The following is a 22,777-nucleotide window of genomic DNA, read 5'->3' as shown; positions in this document are numbered from 1 at the left end:
CTACAATCATGATGTTTTCTGTCAACAGATTCCTCATGAAGAAGAAGAGGTTTCTGCCATGAGAAGCCTCATGACCTGCCTCTCTCCCTCCTGGACTTGCTCTGTGCTTTACCACGATGCTGAAGAAGAACAAAGGTGTCTGCCATCAGATTCCTCACTACAGAATTCCTGCATGCTGACGGACTCACCTGGGCCTGCTACCTGAGTCCTGCCGCTTCCTCCTGCATTGGCTCTGCAACTGCCTCCTGCTACCTGCTTGCTGCCCAAGGCCGCCATGCTGCTGCTCTCTCCTCCTGCTGCTTCTGCCTCAGACCTTCGAAACGGCATGTAATGGGACCGCTGCTGGATCCTGGTGGTGACTACCCCTGCTTTATGTGATTCTTGCTTCTTTCCTATCTTTTCTATCACCCTCCTTCCCTTCCCCGTCTCCCTGATTAGGATTTATAATAAAGTGGTTGGACTAACATTTGAACTGTTGTTTCTTAATCTCATGTATACAGATAGTAAAAGAACCTCATCTCCCTCCTATAAATTGGAGTGAGACAATTAACTAGATGATCTTGTAGATCCTTTCCAACCTTGTGATTCTATGATTCTATGAAATTGTGTCATGCTGGTTGTCATCTTAATTCTCTAAGTGAAATGCTAATCTAGGTAACTGTGGTTTAAATTAAGCTCCAAAGAGAGCCAAATTTCAAATTAAGTTTTCAAACTGTCTCTGAGTAAATTAATAATAAACCAATATTTGAGAACCTAGTGGGACTCGCACCTTTGCATTTCCTAGACATTATATTCTACCTTTTTGTCTGTCTTGCATAAAGAAAAATGTTTTGGTCGCTTCTCTAAAATAGAGATACAACACAGTATCCCTAAGAACACAGTTCTGTAAAAGTAATAATATTGTGTAATAAACTTTTTTTAAGGTACATGTCTACTGTTTTAATTATTCCATTGTCATGTAATAAACGGTTTCATGGCATAAAATTTCCCTGGAGAATTTGGCCTCCAAATGGAGCAGCTAAGCCATTAATTGCTTGGAAGAGAAAATAATTTGAAGGACAGAACAATACTAGGTATAACATATATCACTGTAGAAATACGAGTTTACAAATCACTGCACAGAAGTTTCCAGCTCTCATTATCTTACTCTATATAAATTCCTGGAGACTGGTTTTATGACTATCAATTTTTCTCACTGTAAATGACTCTGAATACAGAATCTGCTCTGAGTAAAGAGATTTGCCATCAAATGAAATAGATTTAATTTCTAAAGATAGCCACTGTATTGTTTTAAATTTCAACCTTAATATAGAAGTTGACATTTAATGCAGTATTTATCTAATTTAAGTTTAGCTGTCTACAATGCAACTGTGTGTGTCTGAGATACTTTATTAAGTTGCCTTTATGAACAGCGAAGTTGGAGAAAGAATTCCAGTCTTATCCATCTCTCCCTAATTATCTAAATTAATTCACCTGAAGCAACAAGCCAACCTCAGAGAGACTTCAGATATGTGGCTAGAACCTGTGAAAGATTCTTATTACTTCTCCCTTTCCAGCCTAAGACAGAAGTTTGCCTTGAAGACTGTAGTTTCCCTCCATGCTTTAGCTTTAATAAACTAACATATGTTATATATAAAAATATGTTATAAGAGAAACACTAGAAAAGGAACAAAACAGTAAGGGAGAATTACAGTGGAATATGATATGTCAGACAATATTGTAAATTGCAGCACACATATTTTTCATTTATATTTTGAAACAATTTGTTATATTAATTGCTTAAAACACTTTTTATAAAAGCCATAACTTCATGACCAATCTGTAACATTAACATTGTTGTTAATATTTTGATATTTTAATTCCACAAAAAAATATAAAAAAAAATATTCTATGTATAAGTGAAAGAACCACATTTCCTGTTACTCCTGTAACACTTTCTCTAGTTTGTGTACTCCATGATACATTTTAGAAAGAAGCAAAAATCAGTTTTGAAGTTCTGAAAATACATCTTTATGATCTTGTGATTTTTTTACATAAGTATAATTACTGAAAGGATTCTGATCCACCTTATAAAGTGCTTATATTCATTTACAGGATAAGTAGTGAGCTTGTCTTTCTCACATTACATTTTTCTTTTGTTATTTCAATTCAACTGACTGAAATGAGACAAAATATTAACGTATAATGCGTACATGAATCATGCATCATGAACCTTTTCGATAGTTAATATTCATATTAACTTTGATAGTAAAGCCTTTCTTAATTCTATTAATGCATTTCTCTTGTATTGGGATTCAGAAGCTTTCAGCCATTTTATCTTACACTGTTATCACATTTTTAACAGTTCTTGTTTAAATAAAAAGTAATACTCTCTGCTTTCTGATCTAATGGCTTATGAAAACGACGTGACCATCACGTCCCATTTCTTTAAATCAGCATGTACTTGACCCATTAATGAAAACATTTTTTTCCATTGAAATGGAAATAGCTATTGCTAGCATTGATGCAATTATAGTTAAATGTACACATATATTTTTCCATAAATAGCAATTTTGAAAATAATGCACAAGTCTAGAAGTTGATATAATTAAGTATACAGCATTTCAGAAGTATATCATTCCAATATGAACCAACTTATATCTTCTTATTGCTAGTGGAGATTTTGTCACAATTTCAAAGTAAAGGAGAAGCATTAACATGAACATAAATACTCTATTATGACTTCAGAACTTACATCATGTTGAGTAAATCTCAAGAAATGAATATACAAATCATTTTCCATCTAATTTCTATCGACTTTTCATAGGTTATATGAAGGAGTACCCACTACTCTTGGCATTCATCAGCTCTTTGTGGCAGAGTGAGAAAAGCATTACTTTTATAAATAACTTTAAAATGACCTAATAAAATATTATCACTGAAAAACATTTACATAAGCATGACCCTTTTGAACTCAAAGTCAATATTCTCAAATACACACGTATACAGACACTCAATTCTCTGAAGCAAAACAATACCTAAAATATGAAGAAGGAAAAGAAAAGGAAGCAAGTTTCATAACATAACATAATATAATACAAACAAAATGATAAAATATGTGCAAGCGAAGTATCTTTAGAGATAAGAGACTAGAGTCTCAAAGGAGGTGTATAACATCCGCCAGAAACAAATCACAAAGTCTAAACTGGTAAAACTAAAGAACAAAAATGTGTGTGGAGTAAAACAAATCCTCAAATGGTAAAGTGCATAATGAAACAAACAAATAGCAATAAAAACAGATAATTTGATCTAAACTCATAATAAAAGCGGCCAAAAGAAATCAGAGAAAGTATTCTCTGATATTTAGAAACAAAAACACAATGAAATTCAAACATCTCAGAATCAGGAAGAATAACAAAATTGTCAAATGTATTTACTGGATGCACAAAAAGATAAAAGATGGAACAAAAGAACATAGAAGAAATGGGGAAAAAATACTGAATTATTTTAGTGTGTTACATCTGTTGTGGAGGAGTTCTAGAAATGTGAAAAAATTGGATTCTTTACTGGGAAGGAACTATCTTTAGATAAGTGTGATTAGAACTAAGTCCAAATAAATAAAATAAACTCTTATGATGTCCACAAGCAAGTGGTATTAATCCTAGAAGGTTGAAGGAATTCAGATACTGAAATATTGTGTGACTATGAAGTCATTTATTTAATTGACTGTGGGGAATGATGTGGGTAGAAAATAAAGCACAAGTTAATTAAAAGATTCTGAGACATGTATCTACATATTAGTGTATATTGGTTTTACATAGTTGAGATTAGTAGAAATTGTACCAAATTAAAAAAAAAAAAAAATTAACAGAAAATAAGGCAGAACTAACATGGCTTTTGTTAAAGAAATTCCTATCAGGCAAATGAACTAGGAATCTTTGAAAGATGTCCTTGTTAAAGTACATCCTGATTCCAAAACCTCTTGCAAAATTAAATAAACTAAGTCCTCAAGTGATAAAAATAAAGTCCTGGCAAAGAACTAGGAAATAGATGAATGTCGATGCTGTTTGCAACTGAGAAAAAATTATACTGACCAGTATAATCAAATCCTAGCTTGTAAGACTGCTTATAAATTGGTAAAATGACAGATAAAATTAATTTCTGTAGAGCACATTCAGAAAACTACATGTAACCATAACATCTTATAAGTTAGGTATTATTAGGAAAGAGATCTCACATAAATGACTCATAGTAGCATAATCACTATGTGCATCCAGAAGCAAAAGCTAAGTAAGTTACAGCTTGCTAATAAAACAAAGGAGAAATGAGTAAAAATTCTGATGTCACTGTGTATCCCTAGGACAAATATAAATTTTGAATACTAAATCTAATTCTGAAGCTATGATTTCTAACATGGAATCATTGAATCACCAAGGCCGGAAAAGACCTCTAAGTCATCCTGTACTCAGCACTGGTGAGGTGCACCTTGAGTACTGTGTCCAGTTTTGGGCTCCTCACTGCAAGAAAGATATTGAGGCCCTGGTGCAGGTTCAAAGAAGGGCAGTAAAGCTGGTGAGGGGTCTGGAGCACAGGCCTTATGAGGAGCAGCTGAAGGAGCTGGGATTGTTTAGTCTGGAGAAGAGGAGGCTCAGGGGAGACCTCACTGCTCTCTATAACTACCTGAAGGGAGGTTGTAGTGAGCTGGGGGTCAGCATCCTCTCTCTCGTGTAACTGGTGATAGAACTAGAGCGGATGGCTTCAAGCTGCACCAGGGGAGATTCAGGCTGGATGTTAGAAAACACTACTTTTCTGAAAGAGTGCTCAGGCACTGGAATGGGCTGCCCAGGGATGTGATGGAGTCACCGACCCTGGAGGTGTTCAAAGAATGTTTGGACGTTGTGTTGAGGGACATGGTTTAGTGAGAACTATTGGTGATAGGTGGATGGTTGGACTGGATGATCTTGTAGGTCTTTTCCAACCTTGGTGTTTCTGTGATTCTGTGATTTTGTGAACAATATGTCTGTTCAAAGCAGGTCTAAATATAAGTTAACAACTCAGTATCAGTGATCTAAATTAGTATTGTGTTGCACAGAAATTGTCAGTATACAGGATTAAAAGAATCACTTAAAGGAGCTGAGAGAAAATGCTGAAAGTAGGAAGTTGTGGATTCAGGGCTTAATTTCATTGCTGGTTACATCACCTAATGATGTTTTAATGTGCAAGGATCATAAACTGCAAAATTTAATCTAGAGAGCATCTTAGGCAAAACCAAAAAAATCAAGAATTTTCTCATGATGAATGCCCACATTGATTTAGAAAGTCATTTTTTTTTCACACTTGTGCTCATACTCTAGCCCAATGAACCTTTCATACTTTGCTGTCTAATGATACATTTACAGCAATGTGGAGGTTGTGTTCTGTGCAATCCCCTAATGATAGCTGCAGCACAAACTGCAAGGTTGATGGACATAAAGTTAAAGCTGAAGTTACAGAGAGAGCATAATGAATTCACAGTATAAAATTTCTTTCAATGCTTAGGCCACGTGGATCAAAATATCAGATTGATTTTTTTTTTTCTGCAGTTTTATATACAGAATTAATAGGTTGTGGTGAAAAGAGGACAACAGTGTTTTTTTGTTTGTTTGTTTTTTGTTTTTTTTTTAGAGATTAATAAAAAATCAGGTGTGTTAATTTAAAATTTAATTTTACAATATGTAAAGAATAACATCAGCTTTAGGGACCTTTCATTCTGATTATTTACGTTTCAAAGTTCTATGATGATAAGAATCCTCCCAGGACAACGGGTCAAGGTGTGGTAGAACAGTAGAGTTAATGACTTAATAGACTTAACAGACTTAATAAGGAGTACGGAGGCTTTAAGCAGGAATTATTCCTGGCCTAAGTTTTTTGAAGTTCATGTATTCATAAAGTCCTATAACTTTTGAATTATCATCTAACAGATATTAACAGCGTGGGACCCTTTCCACCGTGCCCCAAAAGCCTCAAGGGCTATCTAGGCTCTGTTCTGAAAGCCCTCCCCAACCTCGGTCACAACAGAATTTGGTGTCTGAAACACACCAGGCACCTGCCCTCTGCTTCTGTATTCAACTTGCAAGCTGTTGTTTATATTTGAGGATAGCAGAAAAAGTCTAAATATTTTGAAAGCTGGTTGTTCTGTTTTGTTCTAACCACAAAAATCACTGCTTTTGATCATGAGAACTGGAATAGGCTGCCCAGAGGGGTTTTGAAGTCTCCTTCTCATTCAAGACCCACCTGTATGCTTTCCAGCACAACCTGCTGTAGGGAACTTGCTTTAGCAGAGGATTGAACTAGGTGATCTCCAGAGGTCATTTCCAGCTCTTATGGTTCTGTGATTCTAACATCCACTCTACAGTCTCCATAAATGTTTGGCACTCTACAGTCGCCATAAATGTTTGGCAAGCCTTGACAAATGTGAATGGCTTCAATCTTTTTTCTGCATGGAGGATTTCAGTTCCATACCTTTGCTCCACGCTCACTTCTGTATGAGATGCCATGTTGTCAGACTGACTTGTGCTTCCATCTCTCACACAGCAACAAAATGTAACAGAATGTTGGTGCAAAGGTTTGGACCTCTACTGCCTTGTCACTGACATCTACCTCTGACGTCGTAGGCCAACATAATAAAATAGGAGGCATTACTTTTGGAGCAGTCATTTTATTTTCAAATGATGCATTTTTCAGTTAACTTCTAAGCATACTTGCTAAAAGGCCATTACAGACCTTTAGTCTTTTTCTGCTTAAATGTCTGTTTTTTTAAGTTCCTGACTGCAAACTATTCTTAAACACTCTAGCTGTAATTTTCCTATCATTTATGATGCTTTCAGCAGTGTTTTTTTTTTTTTTCTTCCTTTTTTTGGTCCTTTCCATTCCATTTTCTTTGCATCAGTTGTCATAATCTTTGTCATTCTTAATTTCATAGTGCTAACCAATTATTTCCTTCTTATAATAGATTCTGAATCCTTCTATCCATCTCCTTCCAACAGATCCAGCATGAAATAATACCTCATTAAACATGAGTACTGAGAAGGAAATACAGAAATACAGTAGAAGTTTGTTCTTTACAGATAGAAAATCTTGGTAACAGGGAAACTATGCAACGTGGTGTGCAGTATGCTTTTTAAATTATGGAGAGTACAACCAGGAATACAAAATAAAGCCTTAATGACAGTTTGCTTATCAATTATTTACTTTGTGTGTGTGTGATTATCAATTATTTAGTTTGTGTGTGTGTGTCACAGATGCAGCTTTATCAAAATAAATATAATTTTACAATACTTAGGACATAAAATTCTTTTTCAAGGATAAATGGCTATAGCATATGTTTCCAATACAACATAAGCAGGACTTCTTGATATGGAATATATATGCACAAAAATGAGAGGAGGTTCCAGGAAGAATACTGAACAAAACGAAGAAAACTATGAGCTGATGTTTTGTGGCATGAAGGAAATTTTGTAACACAGTATGTAAAGGAGCCATAAGGATACGTAAATTCCTGAGCCTGGAGAGAATGTAACAATAAGAAAACAGGAAAAAGTGGGGAAGTAAAACCTGTGTAAATTCTTAGGAGAAAGAAAATTAATATGAGAAAAAGAATGTTCAAATGAACAAGAGAGAATACCGAATTGAAAACTTGAAGTAGTATGAAAAAAAGATACAGAAAAGAAAGAAGTGTAACAATACCAGTTAATTAGTAAGCAACAAATTACCTATATTTCCAAGTCTTAAGATAGCTTTCTAACACACTTTCTGTGTTCTATTTTGTTCCCTCTGCCCCTTGTCCTGTCACTGGGCACCACTGAAAAGAGCCTCGCCCCATCCACTTGGCAGTGTCCTGTCCCACCCATAAGAGACCCATTGGGGTGATTTTCATAGACTCCTCTCTGTTAGATATTTATAAGCATTGGTGAACAGTCCCAGATCTCAGCTTTTTCTTATAAGGGAGATGCTCCAGGTCCCTATCACCTCTGTGGCCTTTGTGCACTCTTACTGGAATTTCCCTTTTCTTGAACTAGAACTGGTTGCAGTACTTCAGATGTGGCCTCACCAAGGCAGAGTAGAGGGAGAGAATCAGCTGTCTCGACCTGCTGGCCAATGCTTTTTTTAATGCATGCTGAATAATATTGGCCTTCTTGGCCACCAGGGCACATTGCTGGCTCATGGTCAATCTGTTGTCCACCAAGACACTCAAGTCCTTCTCTGCAGAGCTCCTCTACGACAGATCAGCACTGTAGCCTGTACTGATGTACGTAGTTATTCATCCCAAGGTGTAGAACTCCACTCTTGCCATTGTTGAATCTCACCAGATTCCTCCTTACCCAGCTCTCCAGTCTATCCAGGTCTCACTGAATGGCAGCACAGCCTTCTGGTCACTTCTCCCAGCTTTGTATCATCAGCAAACTTGCTGAGGGTACATTCTATCTCTTCATCAAAGTCACTGATAATATATTGAACAAGATTGGACCCAGTACTGACCCGAGAATCATCAGTAGCTACAGGCCTCAAGTAGACTCTGTGCCACTGGTCGATCCACCTCACTGTGTTATTTGTGCTACACTTTCTAAGCTTACCTATGAGGATTTCCTTGGAGACAGTGTCAAATCCTTGCTGAAGTCAAGGTAGGTATAGGTATATAATTGCATACATATGTATAGATACATAATTGTAGACAAGATGTGTAATTATATGTCAAATGTGCACTACAGTGAATAATGTCTATAAACCATTATAATATTTTTGAAAAAAGTTATGTTAGTATGCCAGTTGTGTTATACCATATAGTTCATTGTGAAGAAATGACAAGAATTTACATAGAATGTAGCTTATGGACACTATTGACAGTCTTATTTTAACTAATTTGAATTGATTAGCCAATATTCAACTGTTTGCTATTCAAGAGCAACATGAAACAATGAAAAAGTGATTTTTATTGCAAAGGTTCCTTTGTTTCAAACATTAAACTTAGCTGAATACTAAGTTCTTGCTTATTTTGTAATGTCTTTCATAAAAGTATTTTTTACACTAGAACACTTAAATAGATTAAGAGAAGAAAGAGATTAAGAGAACATACTTAAGAGAAGTATGTTCTCAGCAAAAGTTCTACAGTTTAACGGTCCACCTTAGAAACTTTCATATCAATTATTCAAAATTCATGCTTATTGGAGCAGTCGTGTCTGGACTATTTGTCTCTCCAAGGAGTTTTAAATCACTTAATTCAAATTCTAGTATACGCATTCTTCATGCTTCAGGAGTCTCAATTCAAATTTGATTTTGGCAGGACTTCTGTCTGTCATGCATCCCTCATGTATTGTCATCAAAATGTTTTAGTATGTCTTCTCATAAATGCTGTTTAAGGTATATATTGACCCACATTTCCCAGCTGTGGATTTAAAGAATATGTAATTCTTCCAGGTTGCACATTTAAAGCTGGGGGAAAACAAAGGGACTGAATCTTGGTCAGTCTTATCTATTCATTCATCTGAACTGTTTACCTATACAGCAAAGCATGCAGTGGGATCTGTGGGATGAACTTAGAATAAATATGGAGTTCATAAGTGGGCCTAAGAAACACAAATTCTCCTAAATGCTATAATATATTCTTTTATCCTGGTAGACATTCCAACTGTGATATAAGCTAGCTGTTTTGCCTGAATATTTTCTTTACCACTGAGGATTTTTTTCTTATTGATCAATATCTTAAGTAGCAATCACTCACTTGTATTTCTCTTACATTAATTAGGTCCTTGACCACAGAGTTGCACACGGAGACTTTTAAAAAATTTCTTTTAAGTGGTTGAGTTTTTGATTATGTTTCCAATATGGCATGAGAAAAGATGAAAAACAAAAGAAAAAATGGCTGAATTTTTGATGATATTATGTGTCATTAAATTATGGCCCTGATAATCTGACTTAAGGAGAAATTACTTCAATAGTAGTGCTTATGAGAATCTGGTCAGTTGAATTTGCATAAAAGAAATAAGGTACAGAGAAGCTTAAAACATGCAAGAAAAACCCTAATTTTGTTCCCATGTGAACTTAACAAAATCACTTCTGCAACGCATAAAAACAAGCATGTTTATTTTTGCACAGTGACAATTTCAGAATTCAAATTCCTTAAAAACAAGTGTGTCAAACAAAGCTGGGCTACCACAATTTAACATTGTGCTCTAAATTTTTCAACTGCATTCTGTACACACATGTTCAGGATATGATAGAACCACAATAAAAGCATAACATTCAGTAAATTTCTTGCAAATGTTGCAAAATTCAGCACAGCTTAATTTAATGTATTTACAACTGTATTTGTACATTTTGTAGCATATTCTCGTACATTCCAAATCATTGTACCCTAATTTTGCACTGTAGTTCTTTACCACACTAAACACACTTATACTGTAGTATTCCAAAATACTGATTTCGATTTCAGGTTCAGACTTCTAACTGGATCAATTTGATGGAAAATTTGTATAATACATTTGCAAACAGTTGCACTCTCAGGGTCAGCACTGGAAAGTTAATGTTTAGTTAATATTTATGACATTCTGCTAACCTACTTAAACTCATCAACTTGTAGGGAAGACTTAGCCCTCAGTTATGTTAAGCTATAATCTTAGGTAACCAGGAGCTGCAGATACAACTTAATGAATGATACTTCTCATTGTTGGTTAATTAAGAGGTATACTTGTTCATATACAGTTGATTTTTGTACTTACATTCTAAATAGAGCTCACAGTTATTTGAAATAAGAGTTGTGTGATCAGTTTCTTCTAAATATTCTTCTGGACTTGCTTAGCCTGGAGAAGACTTCAGGAAGACCTTGTTGCAGGCTTTCAGTATTTGAAAGGAGCTTATAAAAAAGATTAAATGCTACTTTTTTCATAGTCTGACATGAAGGACAAGGGGGAACAATCTTAAACTGAAAGAGGAGAGATTTATGTCAGATATTAGGAGGAAATTCTTTACTCAGAGGGTGGTGCTGGAACCATCCAGACAAGCTGTGAATGTCCCAGACTTGGAGGTGTTTAAGGCCAAGTTGGATATGTGATCTTGGGCAGCCTGATTTGGTGAATGGCAGCCCTGCCCGTGGCAGGGAGGTTGGAACTATATGGTCTTTAAGCTCCCTTCCATCCCAAGCTATGTTAGACTTCTACTGTGTGAACATCTGTATCTGAACTAGGTATTGTAGAATTTTTTTCAGTCAGTGGAGAGAAATACAGTTCTAGAATGAGATGAATCAGTCTGAGAAATACTGTCTATTTCTTATCTTTGTATAAAAAAGCTTAGGATGTTTGATTCTGATGTGAATGTTTACACAGTAGATATCTGCCTTTGAGAATGCTCCAGTAATAAAGTAAATATTTGGATATTCCTTCATTCAGTCTGCAATTGAAAGTCATCTTTCTCTTTTTTTTTTCTTTCTTGTAGGACAAATGACCATTTTCAATACGTCAGTACTCTGGTAAATATGCAGTTCTGGAATAAAGAAAAAAAATCCTTCCAAAATCTGATATGTTTCCTTTGCACACTTTGTAGGTTTTCACATGTGAGGTTTTCTGTTTGACTTAAGTATGCTGTCCAAATCTCTACAGAAATTCTAATATCTGCTTATGACTGTTTACATGGATGGATAGGGATAGGACAAGGGGAAATGGTTTTAAACTAAGACAGGAGTGGTTAAGGAGGAAGTTTTTCACTCAGAGGTTTGTGACACACAAGAACAGGTTGCCCAAGGAAGTTGTGGATGCCCCATCCCTGTATACATTCAAGGCGTGGCTCTGGGCAGCCTGATCTAATAGTTGACAGCCCCACACATAGCAAGGAGTTTGAAACTAGATGATCATTATTATTCCTTTTCAACCCAGGCCATTCTATTATTCTATGATTCTGTGTTCTTACAGTCAGAAAGAAAAATAAAATCAAGAACACTATATTATGTAGTAGCAACTATGGTAAACTATTTTTATAAAAAAAATATCTTTCCAAATAAGAGAGATTTACTCTAGTTAGACTAGAAATATAAGGTTGTGCCAATTTGAAAAGTTTTACAGCAGATTGAGAATAAGGCTGAAGAATAATCATTTTACTGTATATTTTATACATTCTAATTCCAGTTAGAACAAATATATTGCATGGATAGTCTATTTTTAAACATAAATATTTTGTAATTTACTTGTACATATTTAGATTCCCTTTTGAGTTGGCACTGAGTCCATATTACCTAGCATATGTACATCTGCTTGGTATAGCAAATTCAAAAATATCCTGTTTTCAAAATTGAGATTTTAAGAATCACTTTTGGATAACTAATATTTTTTTCTTCTTTTTTATTGAATGTACAAAGTTCCTATTTTATTAAAAAAAAAAAAAAAATTACTTCTTTCAAATATTTCAATTTATGAGCCAGTAGATTGGTTGCAAAGTTACTTTCCAAAAATCAAATGACTCCTATTGGGAACAATGAATGTTTTCTTTCAAGAAACAAAAATCTATTCTCCTAATATTCTTTTCACATTTATAGATACTGTTTTTTCTATTTTATTATCCTTCTCACAGTATTACCTCTTCTAATATTTTGATAAATATTATCCAGATTACACAAGATGCTATAAATAGTAGTAAAACTAACTTTGAATCAAATCTTCTATCGATGTTGGAAATGTGCTCTATGAACACTCTATGATCCTGATTTCTCATTTGTGTACATCATACAGAAGTTTCAAAATGAGTCACAAATATTGCCTTTTTTATTCAACCGGCTTTACATGTCCCTTGGACTGGAAAACAGACAAACAAACAAACAAAAAACACAAAAAACTGGGAAGTAAGAAAACAGCTGTAAGAGATCTGGATGTCAGCAATGGGAGAATGATGAATTATGCATGACTGAAAATACAGCTCTGTAAAGTTGGAGTAATTTGTGAATACTTGAAAGCTCTCTATTAAAAATGTTTATATTTTTAGAAAATTTAGATTGATTCTTAAATATACCAAATTTTAAAATGCTTAAGATATATCAAAGAAGATTCATTTTCAAGAACAAAAATAAGCCATTATTCATTATTCCTTGTACGTCTCCTTCTTTTCATAGAGAGTGGTAAGGAATTGGCTACCAGTATGCTATGCTACTGCACCTGATGCTTTCATCAGAAATAATTCAGTGGGAAAATATTCTCAATAGCAGAAAATCTCTGAAACATCAAAATGATCTGGAGGTGGGGAGAGGAGAAGAGTAAGAAAACAGGAACAGATATTTATTGTAAAAAACTCTGAAACTAAAATTTGTACGGAGCATTTTGAGGAATTATATTTTCAGTGAAGTTAATAGTTGAAGATTCTATTCTGCTTTACTTTTCATACTGTAAAATCAGAGGGATTATCTGAGATCCAACTATCATGCTTAGACAATTATGAGACAATCTAGCTTTTTCCTGCACCTGCAATACCATTTAGCACATGGCAGACTATTACAAGCAATTTTAACACTTGTATATAAGAAAGGGATTTGAACTGAACATAGGACCAAGGATTTAAGTTAAATATAATTTTGACTTAAATTTATTCCCTGTCAATTCATAGATAGAAACATCATTGTTTTAAAAGGAGTAAACACAGTGACAAGGAAAGCTTAAAACCTCATCAAAAACATCTCCATATGTTCTTCTGAGGAAAAAGTCCAGAAGAAAAGATATGGACATAAAAACAAAACAAAACAAAACACCTAAAAACCAAATTTGGAGAATAAAATTAAATTGAAAATAAAAATAAGATTGAGGACAAACCAAAAATAAAAATGATCAAAGCAGAGAGAGAAAAAAATAATATCTGTCAGATTTCAATTATAAAAATTAGTTTTTGAAGGTCAGTATTAGAGCAAGCATATTTATATTGTGTATGAATATAATCAAAAGGAATTTCTGGAAATAGAATTAAAATTATTATTATTTTTAATTTATTAGGCATCTGTATAGGAGAACTGCATATTAATGTCAGATTTAATTGCAATTAAATTTGTAGAACCTTCATGGTTTGGTCTCAAAAGCTTATTTTTTTGTGAAACAAAATTTGTAGAGTCGTAACATCTGTTACTAAACAAGGTGTTACAGTGGTCACAGTAGTAATATGTTTGTTTGCAGAAGAAATACTATAATTGCAATTCAAACACAGATTTAAAAAAAAAACAATATTAAATATTTTGCAGATAATTTCTTATTAGTAGACAAAAGAATTAAAATGGTACACATAGGCTTCAGAACTGATGTTCATTTTGTGTCAGGAAGCAAAGATCTCCATGCACGCTAATGCTCTTAAAAGGATTAGATACATCTTCATTTCTGTACAAAGTAGGAGACACTATATCTTTTTCCAGCTTAACTGGTTTGTACTAGGAAAGCTCTTCTACCTGTAACCAGAATTCTTTATCAAAATTACTAGTGACAGAGTACAGTAACATTACAGTGTTTTGACCAATAAGGAACTGGGGCTCTTAAGTCTGGGGAAAAGGAGACTGAGGAGAGACCTTAATGTGCTCTTCCAGTATTTGAAAGGTGCTTACATCAAGAGTGGGGTTGGTCTTTTCCCCTTGGTGACAGGTGACAGGATGAGGAGAAATGGCCTTAAGCTGCACCAGGTAAGTTTTGGTTGGATATTAGGAAACACTTTTTTACAGAAATGGTTGTTAAGCACTGGAATAAGGAGGTGGTTGAGTCAGCATCCCTGGATGTATTTAAAGACCATTTGGATGTGGTGCTCAGGGACATCATTTAGTGGAGGGTGATATGGTTAGGTTGTGTTTGGACTCGATGATCTTTAAGGTCTTTTCCTGAATGATTCTATGATTCCATGATTCTATAGAAAATTTCAATGTTGAATATACTGCCAAGCCAAAAATGGAGTGTACCATTGCTGCTAAAGATGATCAACTCTTAACAGGAAGCACATATTATATTAGTGTAGAAATTATTTGATAAAATAGTCTAATTTTGCCTAATTCCATTTGCATATATTCTCAGTTCCCTACTTGTAGCTAAGAAGTGGAAAGTAATAAGTTGGGTCAAACTAATCAGGCAGCATTGTGTAGTATGAGTGCCAGAAAGAAATAAAATGTATGTAGGAGCTTTTTTTTTTTTTTTTTTTTTTAAATCCCTTTTGAAATGCCATTGGATCTGTCTCTTATGGTCACGGTTTACCTGTTACCTGAGGTAATGAAGAAATGGTATCTATTTTCCATCCATTTATGAGCTTTTAATATACAGAAGATGCACTGAACAACATGATTAGAGCTTGCATGCCTAAAGTGAATATAAAATTAAGAAACAATTAGGAAATTGTCCTTTTGACTCCCGCATTTGCAACAAGACCCATCATAGCCAAAGGCTTGCTTTGTGTATTATTAGATTGAATACTCCGGTTTTTCCCTCATAGGCTCTGTTTTAAGGTGCAAGGAGGTACAATCTGCACAAAAATATAATCTTGGAGGTTTAGTTAGTTGTTGTTTTTTTTTTTTTTTCCTACTGTACTGCAAGAGCTTAATCATTACAAATTAAAATTGAATATCCAGACTTTTCTTTTTCTGCACTTCAGTAAGATCTAATTGTCTTCCTTAAAATAACTACCTGTCTAGACGAGAAAGCCATAACCCATTTGAAGAAAATATCTGAATAGAAAAATTGTATTATCTACTTTTCTCTTAAAAAACAAACAAACAAGCAAACAAACAAGAGTTTGAAAGTCATTAAATATACTTTTATGTTTTCACTGTTAAAACTCTTAAGGCTGTGAAAGCCACACTTGAATTCCTTTCTGATTCTTATGTAGAGCTGTCCCTTGATTATCCAGTTCTCTGGAACACATTTGAGAGAACAGTATAGAACGTATTATTGAATGCTTACATATTTATGCCTACAGCAATCTAATTTTTTCTTCTTCACATAATGAATAATTTTTATGATTTTATTTGGTATAAATTCTCTGTATTTCTCACTCTTATGCTCCTTCAAATTTGTGATCAACACAGTATTCATTGCGTAAATCCATGTTCATGTGAAGTTGTTCTTGTCTTGATAGAAAAATAATCATTTCACAGTCAATAAAATCCTAAGCAGTGCTGACAAAGTCATGGTTGCTTGATGACTACAACACAGGCACCAGCTCTTCCGATATTTAAGGAAGCCATCTGCATTAAAACAAAACAAAACAAAAACAAAAAACAAAACAACAACAAAAACTGAAATAAACTGAATAGAGTCTAGTCATGCAAGAGTGAGCCAAAGTGTTTTGTCAGTATTAATATAAAATATTTTAAATGAATGGGATTAAATACTCGCAATGTGCTAGTACTGTAGTTTTAAATTAGTTAATTATATGTTGTATCTTTCACTTGAAAATGTGGGAACAGAAAAAAAAAAAAAAAAAAAAAAAGTGATTTTAGAGCAGACATCAGTTTTGTGGATTTGTTGATATGTCAGTGTTTTCCATATTCTGTCGACTGTGTCCCTGCGAGAAAAGTCAAAGCTACAAATACCAAAATTCTGTATTTTCAGTACTAAAAACCAAAGTCAAATTTCCCTTCAATTAAGTTTGGCAGTTTTAGACACTGTTTCTAGATTCTGCAAGGATTACTTGCTTTAGGAATCCGTTGAGAGTAATACTGAGGTTTTGAATAATTAAAATAGTACACTGTAATTAATGATACTCTGCCTACTAAAGCAGAGGCACTGCATACTAAGTATCTGTCCCAGTGTATTTGCTATGATTCCAAATCTTTTCAAACACTATTATGGCATTTTCTTTACAACAAAATCACCAATTGCAACCACTTTGCACTATGAAAATACTTCTATTCTTATACAGTTCAGTATGAGGTGCATACATATATTTCAACATTTCAAAATATCCATCAATAAATGGGAAATGAAATTGAAGAATGAAATGAAAGCTTAGCTCCCTATTTACAGTAAACAAAATATACACGTGAAATATCTTCAAAACATGCCTGTCAGAATTAATTCCGGATTCATTTTAACAATTTTTATAACATTACTTCTGCACAAAAAAGAAAAAAGAATAGATATTAGCTAGTTTTACCTGAAAGGTAAAAGATTACATTTCTAATGAGTGTTTATTCTCTCTTCTACTGGTTTCTTAGTTCTCTTTTTGCTATCTGAAGAGGAATCTTTTAACATAATAACTGAAAAAAAAAAAGCATTAGGAATACTTTCACAGCCACAGCAATCTAAGATACCAGAATATATATATATATATTTAAAGAAATTATCAAAATGCATGAGAAAAAATACAGACTATAAAAATACCTGTGTCCATTCATTAGTTTGAGGGTCATAGGCTTCCATAGTGTTCAGGTATGTTTGCCCATCATATCCACCTACTGCATACAACTTGTCACCAAGGAGACAGACACCAACAGCATCTCGAGGCATACTCAGTGGAGCCACCATTGTCCATGTATCAGTTTTTGGATCATACCTAATGAAGGAGAACAGAAATTGAATGTACAGTGAGAAGCAAAGTGTTGATTCATGCTGATCTTCATGAGAAATACAGCCCTTTTTCAGAAAAACAAAAATCCATGAGCACCTTATCCAAAATATTTCTGTAACAGCAGAAAGAAAAGATACACGTTTACTGTGCTCCCAATTCATGTATTTTCATGTTGATTAGAAACTTTCACTTAACTATTTGGAAAAAAAAAAAAATTAATAAAGAATCCTAAACTATTTATGGTGTAAGGTGTCACAACATAGATATGAATAGAAAAGCAATATCTTAATGTATATATATATGTGTGTGTATATATTTGAAATAAATCATTATATTTTTGTAGAATATTAAAGTATTTTTTGCAATAATTATATTCTATTGTGTTAATATAAAATGTTCATAGCCAGAAAACCTTCCCAGAAATTCATGTTTTTAACTTCATTTCAGTTAGAATCTCTCTTCAAGTGAAGAAAGTAGTGCAGTTTTAAAGACAACCATCACAGAATTCCTAAAGCTGAGAGCAGAATTACATAATAATAGACATTCAAAAATTAAATATTTAATTTATGCTATTAACTTAGATATTTGTTAACAGTGTAACAACAGTTAATACCAGAGGCCATTTCAGTGTATTTAGCATCTACTATAAAGCTGAATCAATCCACTGATATTGCCTCTCAGTGAGTTACGAAGGAAGCCTGGAGTATTAGATTAAACTAGACACCTCATTTTTAGGTGGTGGATATTTCATTCAGATAACAAAATAGATTATTACATCAGAGCATGATAGAAATACTTTTTTTTTTTTCTGTCCTAAAGCATCTATAACATGTAGTAGAATAACTTTTCAATCAGTTGAGAGAAATGAACGATTTAAGGATGAAATGTCTTGGGCAGACTTCAGTCATTTGATATGTAAAGTTAGCTCAGACTTTGGAAATGACAGTCTAAAATAACTATAAGGGAACTCTGTGATGGCTAAAGTTCTCTATCGTTATATAATATCATTACATTATTATTGCTACTGAGACCCTCCCCTTATGGATAGAATGTGACACTATTTTACCAAAGAAAAATATCCCTCACTTCACAATCACATCTTATTCATGTCATTGCTTTTTGGCAATAGGTACATTTGTGAACAACTGTTTTCAAGAATGAAGCACAAGAAGAATAAAATTTCATCAAAAGTCTCTTGACAAACACCTTCAGAACTCATGAAGAATTGCAACCACTTCCACTGAACCAGACCAATGCATTACTTGCACAAAAACCAGGTCCCATTAGATCCCACTAGTTTTATGGGGTTTTTTTTTTGCTCTCTTTTTATGTTTTAATAAAAAGTATTTTAAAATAAAATAAGTTTTGTTAGTTACATACATTGGCTATATTATATATTTTATCTGCAGCCCAAGACAATTCCTCTCAACAAAATGTGGCCCAGGCAAGCCAAAAAGCTGGATACCCATGAGCTAAACAAAATGCTTAAAACTTAATTCTACCAGCAGGATAGAATTGCAAAATAATTTGGTCAAGGTGTTTTTGTTTGTTCATTTTGTAATTGTCCCAAAAAGTCTGAGTTTTCTTATATTTTTTCTTTTGCTAAAAGCAACTGTACTTTTTGGTTTTACAGTAACTGGGTATTCCCTAGATTGAGAAGGTTTACAGTAAAGTTCATTAATGTGGAAAGAAATGAATTTGAAATCAAGGTGAGAAAAAAATCTATAAATAACTTGTTTAACTTGTCAATAGATATTACATTTAGAGCAAGCAGCATTCTTTTTCAAGTATTGCTTCACTGTCAAAATATCTCCAAATTTTATAATTCTTAAATAGAGATTACTCTGTGTCATAAGAAATCCTTCAAAATTGCATTAACATAAAAAGCTGGGAGACAAACTAGATGTCTTAATCCTTAAGAAGGATTTAACAGCAGCATTCAAAAAACACAAATATGCTGTCACTAGATTTAAGTAATGTCAAAAAATATTTTTACAGAGGTAAAACTTTCAGGACTATATGAGATAAAATATTAAATCATATAATAAACACTTATTAGACTTTGGTATCCTAAGTCATTGGAAATATTTTTTGGAAGGAAGATTAATTTTCAAATGTAAAAGTAGATGCATTGAAGCCATATTATACATCTGTCAATTATTGGCAGTGCTTTGAGATACTGCCCATTTTCTCATGGAGACCTCCATTCAATTCACATCTACTCAATGCAAACTAATATTCTTCCAAGTTCTGACTTGTTAGTTTTAATTTTTACACTGGAAGATAGCTGCCCATAAAGCACATCATTCATATCAGTGCAAAAATACCTAGACAAATAACATTCTATAATGCAATTCAGACACCAGATAGGTAAAGAATATGTGGTTAACTCATTGCTATTACACCCTCTGAAAAAATCAGATGTAATGGGAAAGGATTTGTTTTCTTGTCAAAATTGGAGGGAAAAAAAAAAGCTTCTTTGTAAGTACCAATAAGTAGAAGAAGTAGTAAAGATATTGTCACCATTAGCTATTAGAAGTTGGATTCTGTGATCCTTGTGGATCCCTTCTTTAAGATTATGATTTTAGTACTAATATAAATTTACTCCATGAAAAAATCTGGGTATTGTTACTTATAGATAGATAATCATCAAGATTAAGATGAAATAGACCTGGGATTTCTCTGATTAACTTTCCATGTGTTGGAGATAAGGAGAACATAAGTATTTTGCATACGGAATAAAGTCTAAGCATGAGGAAAATCATATGGAATAAGTTTCAACTTAGAAATTTAGGATTACTTGTTGAATAACTAGTAAATTCAAATATTAAAAAGAAGACAAAAAAGACATTTAATACATTTTTAAGCACTTAATGGAAAAAAAATCTCTTTCCTGGTACCTGTCTATGCCTATTCCATGCTTAAATTAAACAATCAAATATATCTGCTTTAAATTTTGCTACCTGTATATATATGGAAAGTGTATTTTACTGTATTCTTCTTCAAAACATTCAAAAACAGAAGAAAAAAAAAAAAAAAAAGTCATACCCAAGCGGAACATTTGAAGAGTACCTTCAAAATGAGTGGCACTGCCCTACTGGATAATCTTGAATTTGCAGAATACCAGCTTGTGAAATACAGGGTACTGTAAATATAACGTGTAAGGCTTATACCCATGTAATGGAAGTGATAGTGCTGTTAAATATCTATTATGTCTTCCTTCTCTGCTACATCTTTAGTTACATTATTATGTTAGAATAATTATTTCAGGCCTGAATTTTTATCTCCTCAAAGTTTACTTTATGACTCTGCAATTTGTAATGTCTTGATTCAGATACAAAGGTTTGTTAAATGTTCAGTGAAAAGAGAAACTTTAGTGTCAAATTTAAAATTTAACAGCACTGTGAAAGGAAAAAAAGGAAAAGAAAATAATCTCCAAAACTATTCTGTTGGAAGCTTCCAAGAGTTTTTTACAGTAAAAAGGAAGTCAGTATGTCTTAGGGAAAGAAAAAAAAAAAAAGTCTGCTGTAAATTTCACCATTATTTAAGTAAGAAAATGATGCTTCCAGACAATATATTTTAAAAATGCATGTAGTAGATACCTTTCTACATAGTCCAGTAGTCGTGAGCAGTGGTTAGAAGCAGGAGCATCATGACCTCCAACTGCATAAAGAAAGCCATCACATGTAGCCACTCCTACACCTCCTCTTCTCTTACACATTGGAGCACACATATTCCATTTATTTGTATGAGGATCATAATATTCCATTGAACTCAAACATGAGCTTCCATCTCGACCTCCAACTGAATATAATCTAAGAAAATGCACAATAAAATATTAATAAAATAACAGTGTAGAACTGTATAAATAAAGGATTTTTTTGTTGTTGCTGTTTGGTTGTGGGTTTTTTTGTTTCTTTGTGTATTTTAAGCTGACTTTAACAAATGGGAGAAAAACAAAACATACTTTCCCAAAATCATATGAATTTCAACTGGTCAGAAAACATAGATGATTTCAATATTATTACTAAATTCAAATTCTACTTGTGCTTTGCTCATCTCCATATGAATTAAGATATTTTCATTCTGGAAATGGTTATCTTCGTTCTTCTTTGATTACAGCATATACTGCCAAAAGCCACTGTGATACATAGATTTTTCTCTATAAATTTATAAATCACATGAGCAGGGCTGGTACTCAATTGTTCGCCATATATTATGAGGATTCAGCTCTGTACGGAAGTCTTGGAAAACCTCAGAAAACATTTAAAATATGAAATGGCAAAATGTGGTTTAAAAAAACTGTTTGTTTGTTACTACCTGCAGGCAAGATTCTTGTTTCCTCCTTTTTTTTGTAATGCTTCCCAGTAAGAAACAGTTCTGATAACTCTTTCTGTCTATAGCCATGCTGCATCCATGTCTTATATGAATCCTTTCACAGTCTATTGCCTTTCCTACAGTGCTTGAAGAATTACTAATCAACTATTTGAAAGTCCAGCCACTGAGTAATTTAGGATGCAAAAGCTGTCTGTGGGAAGTAGTTATTCATTTGGAAGCTTTTACTGTCCTAAACAGTCCATGAATTCAGAGCTACTTAAGTGTGTGTTCACCATTATATTTCCTTGGCATGGATTCTGATGGATAAAGAAAATGTAATACCACCACTAAATACGTCAAAGAAATCGTGAGATATTTTGGTACTGCCTGACAGATATACTTCTGTTTGCCAAAGTTTCAAGTAGAGAGAAATACAAGGGAAAAGATATTAAAGCATCTGAGTATCCAGACTTATTGGATATCCAGAGATATTTACCTTTCTATACAATTATCATGTATCCACAGGTAGGAAAATCCACAATTAAGACTCCTTCATATTAGGGTTAATCTGTCGATGTTTGCATTTTTTAAATTGCTTTATGTTCAAGGTGGCAAGCAGAGCCTAAAGTTCAGTTGGCCAGCTGCTACTGTACTGTTCCTTTTTATCAGAGAAAAAGAGCTTAAGAACAGCACTAAAAGGACATGTTAACACTTGATCCAAATTCATTTACATGAAAATAAATCCAACTGTCTTCAAGGATGTTACTGTTATTTGCAGAGAAGATCTGGGACTTGGTTCAGTTGCACGCAGACAGTGATCAAACGCTGTTTACTGTATGTGGAAGAAAAAAAAAACATGCCCTACCAGAGAAGACTGCCAGAGTTCACAAATCAGTTCAGATGGCAGTTGATAGTTTCATATAAATATGTGAATTAATTCCTC

At 33.6% G+C, this 22,777-nt stretch overlaps 1 protein-coding gene across 2 annotated transcripts in view; it reads right to left on the bottom strand.

Annotated features, from left to right (window-relative positions):
* Positions 1 to 15,568: 15,568 nt before the first annotated feature.
* Positions 15,569 to 22,777, bottom strand: part of KLHL1 (kelch like family member 1) — a 244,638-nt gene continuing 237,429 nt past the window's right edge. The window contains exons 9-11 of one of the 2 annotated variants that reach the window (XM_090131050.1): positions 21,120 to 21,332; positions 17,331 to 17,502; positions 15,569 to 16,192 (exon numbers count right to left, since the gene is read on the bottom strand). In XM_090131050.1, coding sequence (XP_089987176.1) covers positions 16,133 to 16,192; positions 17,331 to 17,502; positions 21,120 to 21,332 — 445 coding nt within the window. In that variant the 3' untranslated portion in view covers positions 15,569 to 16,132. The remainder of the gene's footprint in view (positions 16,193 to 17,330; positions 17,503 to 21,119; positions 21,333 to 22,777) is intronic. The other variant, XM_090131055.1, reaches the window with a different exon arrangement.

The sequence above is a fragment of the Phasianus colchicus genome, chromosome 1 (genome assembly GCF_987193195.1).
Source record: "Phasianus colchicus chromosome 1, bPhaCol1.hap1.1, whole genome shotgun sequence".
Lineage (NCBI taxonomy): Eukaryota > Metazoa > Chordata > Aves > Galliformes > Phasianidae > Phasianus > Phasianus colchicus.
Note: the sequence above shows the minus strand (reverse complement) of the source record. Positions and strands in the feature narration are given on the sequence as shown.